The 10,002-nt window shown below is 36.9% G+C and overlaps 1 protein-coding gene across 1 annotated transcript; it reads left to right on the forward strand.

The window, feature by feature from the left end:
• Positions 1-4,924: 4,924 nt before the first annotated feature.
• Positions 4,925-9,674, forward strand: LOC111699348 (mesocentin). The gene is made up of 5 exons (XM_023469999.1): positions 4,925-5,005; positions 6,029-6,130; positions 7,142-7,210; positions 7,285-8,890; positions 9,514-9,674. The coding sequence occupies exons 1-5, from the start codon at positions 4,991-4,993 to the stop codon at positions 9,657-9,659; spliced, it is 1,938 nt and encodes a 645-aa protein (XP_023325767.1). The 5' UTR covers positions 4,925-4,990; the 3' UTR covers positions 9,660-9,674.
• The last annotated feature ends 328 nt before the right edge of the window (positions 9,675-10,002 follow it).

Here is a 10,002-nt window from a genome sequence, read left to right on the forward strand (position 1 = left end):
ATATGATTCTCATGCCTACGCTAATTTATAGATATACGTTCCCACGAGGTTTTCATCAAATACCAAACAATCATATCGTGGGATGTTTTGCACGTGCTAATTTTATTTCCTGATTTATTTCGCGAGCATATAATCTAGAATTAACAAGAACCACAGTGATAACCAGAAAACTGAGAAATAAGAAGACGACATTAAAGCGATAGTGAAGTGCATTTGATGTTGTTACAAAGCAAATAGCTTTACAGTAAATTATTAGATCGACACTTATTATGTGAAATGGGTCTGTTTACACTGCACAATTGTTGTGACACATGTTCATTGGACTATTTAAAGACATAACTTGAGTCTAAAAGTCGACTTCCTATTCCAGAGTTTTCTGGTTATCATTGTACATAACTATTTACACATTTTGATATTTTGAGATTTTTACCAATTAATTTCTTTTTAAAGAAGCTATATATAAACAAACGCGTTAATGTTTTAAAATGATGATACTTTTCATACTTTGTGGAATATGTGCACTTCAGTATAATTATATACATGAGAAAGGCATCAACAGGCATTGTAATTATCAGACAAACACAAATAAATACCGTGAAAACCATTAAACTGTGGAATAGTAAGACGACTTTCCGACTCAAAAAATTATTTTAGATAATCCGGAGACTACACGATTGAGCAGCGTACACAATTCCATTTTACTTATTAAAGGATTTAAATCCACATATAGGTAAAGTACATCTATTTGCTTTGTAACAACGTCAAATACGCTTAAAGATTGCTTTCATGTCGTCTTCCTATTCCACTGGTTCTCATTGTATATGTTATTGTTATACAATAAAACAGTAAAATTGTTCAATAGGGGCAGAACTCCTTAGAACAGATTTAATATAAAATATAATTTTCCTTTTTGTCCTTTAGTTCCATAATTCATATGTTAATATTTTAATGAATTCTTTTATATATACTTATTCACATGTGTTCAATCAGATAATATAAAAAAATAATAGATTTACTCTTAAGTATAGCATCCTGTTAATTCATGATCTTTTTTTCATCCAAATATACATATCTTTGATGGTAGGTGTTTGTTTGTATCCAATAAACGTCAAAACGGCTGAACCAATTAGGCCTAAATTTTGTGTGTGTGTGTGGGGGGGGGTCCAAAAATTGTATTCTAAGATGGACCCCAAATATCTTAATCCTAAAACAATAAAAAAAAATGAAAAATGATTAAAAACTATTGTTTAAGGTTCGTTTTCATGTCGTTTTTTGCCAGTGTCTAAAGTTTACAAATTGTACGAAAAAAAACTTGGAAAACATGTTTAATTAAATCCTCTTTGAAAAGTTGATTATTTTCAATTGTGGTTTCTCTCTTAAAGTGACTTGCGGATTTCTTGATACAGAAACAATACTGGGAAATTGTGTGAATTCAACTTTTAACTTGAAAATAACAATCTTCGTGCACATTATTGATCAGATAAAGGGTCACTTGAATTAGCTTGTACAGTCCCTTTAAAGGCCTTTCTGATGAATATATATTAGTTATAGATAGAAATGGGGTTGTTCAACTTTAAATTTTGTTCGTTTATCATTCGTGAACAAGCCATTTTGTTAATCTTTTAAATCATTCAAAAAAATTTTAATTAGTTTGTTTTCAAAATTACGATTTATTATGATAGTTTTTAAACTGAACGTCCCGTATTTAATATAATCGCTCATTCAGTAAAATACTTTGTTCAATAAATTTTTCGTTATTTAATAAAACTATTTTTTCTTACTTTTTTCGGAAAAGTTGATGTTCACTTAACTTCTTTCCTCTTCTAAATAATTTTCTTTCTTTCTCTTCTTTCATCCATTCATTCTTTCCTTCTCTTTTCTTTTCTATTTTTTCGTCGATTTTTTATTCAGATAGAACTGGGAAATCTGGAACCAGAATACAGAATGAAGTTCAGACAACATGGCCGTCTATATAAAGACTGCAGTGCGCACTGTTATTTAGAGGTTTCAAGGTCTCAAGCAAAAAATCTATGAGAATTTTGCCAATTACTTCTTAGAAACCAAAGCTAACAAGAAGTGTTTTACAGTGCTAAAAAGCCCAGCCCAAGGCCTTGCGACACTACAAAGTCGACCCTGTCTAAAAAATTGAGGAGACTTTTATAAGCAGGCTGAATCTATATATGTTTGCAGTGATTAGAAAAGAAATCCTAAAAAGATTTTAAAACAGTTCACTCCAACAATTTCAAATAATTTCAGATCTCAAAAGACTCTAGAAGCAATCTGTAAAAATAAGAAACCTAGTGAAAATTAATTTATATCCAGTTTTTATTTGTGCTTAAATATTTACGTTTGTTTCTAATCAATTTAAGTTATTTTAATATACAAGTTTTAAAGCAACATCATTTTTTTAACTGAAGGTTTATAATAGTTGCAATTGATTCATGATTGCAGAATACAGTGAGAATCAGAAAACTCTTAAATATAAAAACGACTTTTAGACTCAATTTGACTTTGTCCATGATTGCTCCAGTGCATTGTAAACAGACCCATTTCTTAATTCACTTTTACAGATTTTTTTTTGCAATTTGGTGACGGCAATTAAGTGCCGTAAATCCAATTTGATAAACATGTTAACGATTTTTAATGGAAAGGAAATTACTTAGGCTTAATTATAATTTAATTCGTGTATATCTTTGCTACCCGAAGTCCTAGACATTTGTTGTTTCAAATTTTGAATTTTGTTAGATCTAATAACATAAGTTTGAAATATTATAGGTTTACATCATCAGGTTGCAAAGATGTAGGAATTAAAATTCTTTAGTTTGTTGCAAAAACTCGAATTTTCTTTGGAGTTTTGGCAAACCGATACTATAAACCATCGATAAAAAGAGAAAATCTAAAAATGTTAAGGGCTGCCACCAGGGGCGTACGAGGGGGGGGGGCCCGCCCCCCTCTACGCGTGCCCCCCCTGAGAGGCTGAAGGGGGGCACCCATGGGGGAGGCTCTTTTAATATTACATCTGCTTGCATTTCCCTTCCTCAGGCCAGGCACAGTGGCGTACCTAGGGGGGGGGGCAGTAGTCCTATTGCGCCCCCGGGAGTTCCAGGCAGGGCACTGCCCCCCTGGAAAATACAAAATTAAAAGGAAACTACGTTTAAAAAGTAACACCTGACAATGACAAAGACTAAGGATTTGTCTAAATTCACTGTTAATACAAGGAGAGAAAAGTTTTAGCCTTCTAAAAAGAATTCTTCATTCCACAAGATGTACTATCCCAGCAAGAAAGCCTACTCCGCTAATTCCTCTTCTCTTCCTCAAGAGGAGGACTCCTTTTATCCACCGAAAATGGAGAAACCTCCTCATTTCCTCCTCTTGTAGAGTCCAACCAAAAACAGAATTCCGGAGGAATTTTCCTTTTGAGGAGAGCTCCACTGTTACTCCTCAAGTGGAGTACTCCTTTCTTCCACCAAAAACGGATGGTTCTCCTAATTTCCTCCTCTTGTGGAGAATCCTCCTCATTCCCTCCGTTTGTGGAGAATTCTCCAAAAGAGGACCTCCGTCGGAATTCCTTTTTTAAGGAGAGATAATCACATGACATGGTTGTGGGGTAGGTCAAGCGGGGTTTCGACTGCCAGTTTCAGAAAGTCCAGTGATAAGACAACATGTATTTTTATACATGAGTTATATAAAAATGATGATTAAAAACGCTCATTTGTCAAATCTTAGTCATTTATAAATCAATTCTTCAAGGTGCAAGCATGCTGCACAATTTGTTCAGAAAGTTTCTACATGATGAGATCTGCCTGACCTGTAACAATTGCAAAATTTTTTAAGTCATGGGAAGCTCTTTAAATATATAATACTTTTAAAGAACTTTCCGCGACATGATTAAAGGTGCACCTTTTTTCCTCCGTTCGTTGTATTTTTTCTTGCTGGGATGACGGAGAGCAGACTTAACGATCTTGCACTTATAGCTTTACACCCGGAGAGCTCATGCAGACAGCCTTATAGGCCTATAAGGCTGTCTGCATGAGCTCTCTACTGAAAAAATTATTGAAATGTTTGTGCAAGCAAATCCCAGAAAATTGTAGCAATTAAAAGAGTTGGTGAATTATGTATATATATCTAAAAATTTCAGAAGAAATTTCGTTTATTAAAGTAAAAATATAATTTTTAATGATGTTGTGATTATTGATTTAGTTAGCTGTGATGGAGTTAAGTGATAAATTTATAAAGTTAAAAAGTTAGTTTTTCAAGCAAAGGAATATAATTTTAAGACTCTATAAGCTGGTTAGTAACCACCCATAAATGTAGTCTTTTAGGTGTATTTTTATGGTGAACAAAACAAGTCCAGGTGGGGGGCAAAAAAAAATTTAAAAAAGGTATCATTTTTCAAAAAAGGTGTTTTTAGGGGGGGGCACAATGTTGCCAAGGGGGGTACCTTGTGCCCCCCCACCTAAGCAAAAGCCCTCGTACGCCTCTGGCTGCCACAATTCCTCCACAACCCCCTTGGTTGTCTGTACGATCTGTACACGCCCCTAAACTGCATAACACCATTATTATTTCTTTCTTTTTAAATTTGTGTAATATTTATAATATATTTGTGAGCGTTTCTGTGAAATGGCCAAGTGCAATTTTGGCGGTAATATTTTATTTGTGAGCGGAACCTGCGCATGCGTAGAGACGAAATTGCTTCCTTGGCGTCGGCCCTAAACTGAAACAATCCAAACCAAACTTGTTTCAGTCAATTCAAAATATTTTGTCAGGTTTGCGATTAATAATAAGTTATGTTTATTTAATAGATTTCTGGACGTCAATTTAGCTGTAAGAAATGTTTTTAATTATATAAAAAATTCAAGCACACGTTATTTAATGTTAATTGGCGGAAAAGTTAATTGTGCCGAAAACGTGATTTTTGTTTCAGAAACTTGACTTGTGATTATGATTCAACTTTATCCTGAAAGAATATAGTTGATACAGGTTATCAAAGATGGACGGACAACAGGTAATGTGGTGATTTTTATAATTATAATTTTATTAAAGAGCATGATCGACCAATTTACCGTACTTGTTCTCTTGGAAGGACCCGGTTGTGGTCCCCCCAAATGCATAAAGATGCTATCTTATAAAGTTTTTAAAAATTATTGTGATTTATCTTCTTATGTGAATTAATTCGGAAAAAGGCTTCTGAAGGAATTCGTGCAGAAAAAGGGGGAGTATATTTTAAACATGGGTATCTGGTTAAATCTTTTTTTATACTTGTTGGGCCTGTCCTAGTGGACGATTTTTGGACCCCCCCCCCTCTCCTAGCAATTTTGTTCATGACCAAATTAGTATTTATTTAGTATTATTTAGGGTTAGGTTAGGTTAAGACACTCTCTGGGCTGAGCGCTGCGGTTAGGACAGGGTAGGGGGCCGAGCGCTGCGGCCACGGGTTAGGTCAATTAAGACACTTTCTGGGCCGAGCGCTGCGGCTAGGACAGGCTAGGGGGNCACTGATCCTAATCCTAAAGGGTCCAAAAATCGTTCTTTAGGAATATACTTGTTGATTTATTTTAACCAAAAATTGTAATAGGTTCCATTTATAAATCATTTATTTTCCCACTTTATTTCAGTGAATAAAAACATATTTTCTCTGTTCTATTCCTGGTTCTAAATAATGTCCCGTACATGTGTGTATGTACTGTAGTGTTTTGCATAAAGTTGGCTTGTTTCTGATTAGATATGTGTCAATATTTTTTTAGTGTTAGAATAGCAAATGTTGTATAAATTGTTTATTCAAAACATTTGCCTTAAAGCGTTGTGTCAAATTTAACTGATAAGGAAATTATAGGCAACGAACCAACTATAACGATCCAAAAACAAACGTGTCATAACGATCGATTTTGGACCGTCTTTCCATTTATTTTATTAAGGATGAGAATATTTCAATGTTTAGTCATAGCGACCTTTCAGTTTTGAAATGTTGCACGTTTTAATGAAAGTTTAAAAAACCGAACAAAAACTATTATCAACACTACTCGTATAGGTGTATGTGACGGGTGCCGACGGCGAGCAAATGGTTCTATCCGGACCCGAGGCAGCAGCTCTTCTCGCTCAAGCAGGGATTAATATAGGAGATAATAATCAGGTTAGTTCAGAATACAGGGATTAATAGAGGAGATAATGATCAGGTTAGATCAGAATACATTTTAATAATGTTTCAAGGGTTTGTTTTTCGTGAAGAATCAAGATTTTTTCTGTTGAAAGTATAAATAACATTGAAAAGTGATTTATGCAAGTTAAGGAATAAAATTCCATCACATTTACACAATTCTTTAATCATGACTTCATCCTAGTTTATTATTTGGTTTGGGAGGGGCTCAGAGGAGGGGAGGGGGGGGGGGCAGGGCCAAAAAAAGAAAATTCCCAATTCTGTTAGTGTTCATCAGATTCTCCTTCAAGGGTGGGGGGGGGGTCTCTCTGAAATATAGAAGGTAGTTGGGGTAGTAAGGGTAGTTAAACCCAACTACCCTAACTACCATCAGATTCTGCTTCAAGAGTGGGGTGGGGGTCTCTCTAAAAAACAGACGGTAGTTGGGGTAGTAAGGGTAGTTGCCATCAGATTCACCTGCAAGGGTGGGGGTGGGGTCTCTCTGAAATATAGACGGTTGTTGGGGTAGTAAGGGTAGTTTCGATGGAAACCCTATTTATAAAGCTTTAATTTGCTAATTGGGTGGTTTGGAAAAAAGATCCTTGCCTTCCACTTAAAAATTAGTCATAAAAACTATTTTGTAAAACTATTGTGTACTCATGGACCATAGTCACGTTCTTCAAGGCAAATGTTAAAACAACTAAACTAATTCACAATGATCCAAATGTTGACAACTCTCAAGCAAAAATACCTACGAATTGGTTCAACTTCATCTTGAATATTCAAGCTAAAAACAAGTGAGTTTCGGTTCTTAAATGTACATGTCTAGAGCTACAAAAAAGTTTGAGTTGGATAATGAAGTAAAATCAGGGGCAAAAACTTTGAACATTGGTGCAACTTCTCATGGTACTCTGGATTTTTGTAAATCGTACCCAAATATTTTTGCGGTCTCCCATAAGCCTTTCCGGCACCAAGGGAGTACCAATTCTGTAATTGTTATTTCTCCAGGTTCTGATGAATGAGAATGAGGAGGAAGGAGGAATTCTACAGCAGCAGGAAGAGGAAGGAATTATTCAGGTAGAAATATTATCTTAATAAATTATCATAATAAATTTAAAGTACTTGTATAAACTCTACGTTTCTGTTTCTAGGTCCCTGAAGGAAGTACAGTTCAGGAGGATGGAAGTATAGTAGCTGCAGACGGAACTATCCTAGCTCCCCCTGGTTCAGTTGTTACTGGAGAGGACGGATCTCTCATCATGACCCAGGACGCATCACTTCTGATGCAGGAGAGCGTGTTGGCCGGGGAGGGAGGATACCAGCTGATGCATGATCAGGAGGGTATTGATGGTGAAGATGGTGATCAGCATATCTATGCTACACCTGATGGACAGTTTGTCACAGCTAGTGGACAGCTGGTTAATCAACATGGACAATTGATCAACGCTGAAGGACAACTTGTGACCTCTGAAGGACAGATTATTAATTCAGATGGACAGTTAATGACGTCAGAAGGTCAAATAGTAACGTCAGAAGGACAGATTGTTTCGCCTGAACAAATGGTAACGTCGGAGGGACATATGGTTACTTCTGAAGGAGAACTTTTGACCACAGGGGGACAGCTAGTGAACTCAGAAGGACAACTTGTAACATCCGAAGGACATCTTGTGACGTCTGTAGGACAGCTTGTGACGTCCGAAGGACAGCTTGTAACCTCTGAAGGGCAGCTTGTAACGTCCGGAGGACAGTTAGTGACATCTGAAGGACAGTTGGTGACATCCGAAGGACAGTTGGTGACGTCCGAAGGACAACTTGTCACATCCGAAGGACAACTCGTCACATCCGAAGGACAATTGATGACATCCGATGGACAGCTTGTCACGTCCGAAGGACAACTGGTAACACCAGAATCACATTTGGTAACATCTGAGGGACAGCTTGTAAAATCTGAATGTGTTTCTATCCCAACTACCGGTCAATTAATGACCTCTGATGGTAATGTTCTTACGGAAAGAAACGGAGAGTATGTAACCGCTGACGGTCAAATCTACACCAGTGAACAATTACTAGGCTCTGGAGATAATCAACTCTACTCTAAAGATGCTGGTGGTGCACTACCAACAGTTGAACAGTTGAAACTTGAAGGTGTGTCCGGTATTGAAGTTGAAGGGGAGAAGGGTGTGCAGGAGGAGGAACATATTCTCTCAACCTGCGACCAGACCGCATTCTCCACCTATGGGAGTATCGCTGCTCCGGGTCAGACGGTTTATACAACAACAGACGGAACTATTGTGTCTGCTCCAGAAGGGACAATCATGGCAAACGCCGACGGGAATTTAGTAACCGCCGACGGTACTCTGTTGACAAGCGAAGATGGAAGACCGGTTAGCATCGCCAACGGCAGTATTTTGCCGACAACTGACGCCGGACTGACCTCAGGAATTTATGTCAGCGAGTCGTTGACTGAACCTGCGACTCTGGCAATGCCGGAGGGAGGTATAATGGTTTCCGCTGTCGGAGGAACTATTATGACCACTTCAAACACAACCATGATGTCCTCATCGGAGTCCCACTTTCCTTCAGGATTACTGACCTCCGAGGACGGTGTTCTGAATGCCCCGGAGGGAAGCATGATTACAGAGGACGGAAGCCTAGTTGCTGCTGACGGCACTGTCCTTGCGCCTCCTGGGAGCATCATGACAGAGGATGAGCAGCAGCATGAGCAGCCGCAGGAGCAGCAAACACCAACTCCTTCAGGTAATCCAGGGAGCGGAATTTCCTCAGTTTAATGCGTTTCTTTTTTAATCGGAAAGAATGAAAAATAATGAAAAACTATTAAAAATTGTCTCGCTTTGTCCTCAAACCTTAGCTTGTTCGAAATTGTACAACACTTGGACTGTTTCTTAAAGTCTATTTAAAGGTAATAATTCATATGGGTTGTTCCTAGCTTGTTCACTACACGTTAAAATCAGACATTTTCATGAAACCTAAAAGTATTTATATGTTCAGGGAACCTAATTATTTATCCACTGATCCTAATCCTAGAATATTTATATGGTCAGGGAACCTAATTATTTATCCACTGATCCTAATTCTAGACTATTTATATGGTCATGGAACCTAATTATTTATCCACTGATCCTAATCCTAAAATATTTATATGTTCAGGGAACCTAATTATTTATCCACTGATACTTATCCTAAAATATTCATATGTTCAGGGATTCTAATTATTTATCCACTGATCCTAATCCTGGACGTTTTATATGTTCAGGGAACCTAATTATTTATCCACTGATCCTAATCCTAGAATATTCATATGTTCAGGGAACCTAATTATTTATCCACTGATCCTAATCCTACAATATTTATATGTTCAGGGAACCTGATAGGACTCCAGCTGCCTGATGACAATGGTGAAGTACTGTACCTTGATCCTAATGATCCTGCAGCACAGATACTGTTACAGGAGGCAGGGATCACAATGGGTAGGTTTCCACATACTGATCATTTAATGATCCATTAGTTCATGGAATAGACTCTATTTAAATAAGATTAACCTAATTGAAAATCAGAAATCCCATTGTTTAAAATTAAAATCATTAGAATGGTCCTTACTCCTTACACTGAATATTCTCTTTAACCAGCAGATAAGATTACGGTTATTCGGTCATCGCTCAATTATCATTTCATTGATCTAAATAATTTTGTTGATGAATCTCACGTGCGTTTTTTCTCCCTTTTAAAATAACCAAAAATGTAAAGGAACTGATTAATTGTCTCAAATAATGTTACGATTGCTATATCTTGGCAATCCGAGGATAGACATTAGATATGTCGAATTTTGAATTTTGTTAGATCACATATCA

The sequence above is a fragment of the Eurytemora carolleeae genome, unplaced genomic scaffold (assembly GCF_000591075.1).
Source record: "Eurytemora carolleeae unplaced genomic scaffold, Eaff_2.0 scaffold214, whole genome shotgun sequence".
NCBI lineage: Eukaryota > Metazoa > Arthropoda > Copepoda > Calanoida > Temoridae > Eurytemora > Eurytemora carolleeae.

What these genes read in the sequence shown, in the direction of transcription:
- LOC111699348 (XM_023469999.1), top strand. An exon ending in ATATAGGAGATAATAATCAG is followed by an intron (nt 6,131 to 7,141) that starts GTTAGTTCAGAA and finishes TTATTTCTCCAG; the next exon opens with GTTCTGATGAATGAGAATGA. An exon ending in GCAAACACCAACTCCTTCAG is followed by an intron (nt 8,891 to 9,513) that starts GTAATCCAGGGA and finishes TTATATGTTCAG; the next exon opens with GGAACCTGATAGGACTCCAG.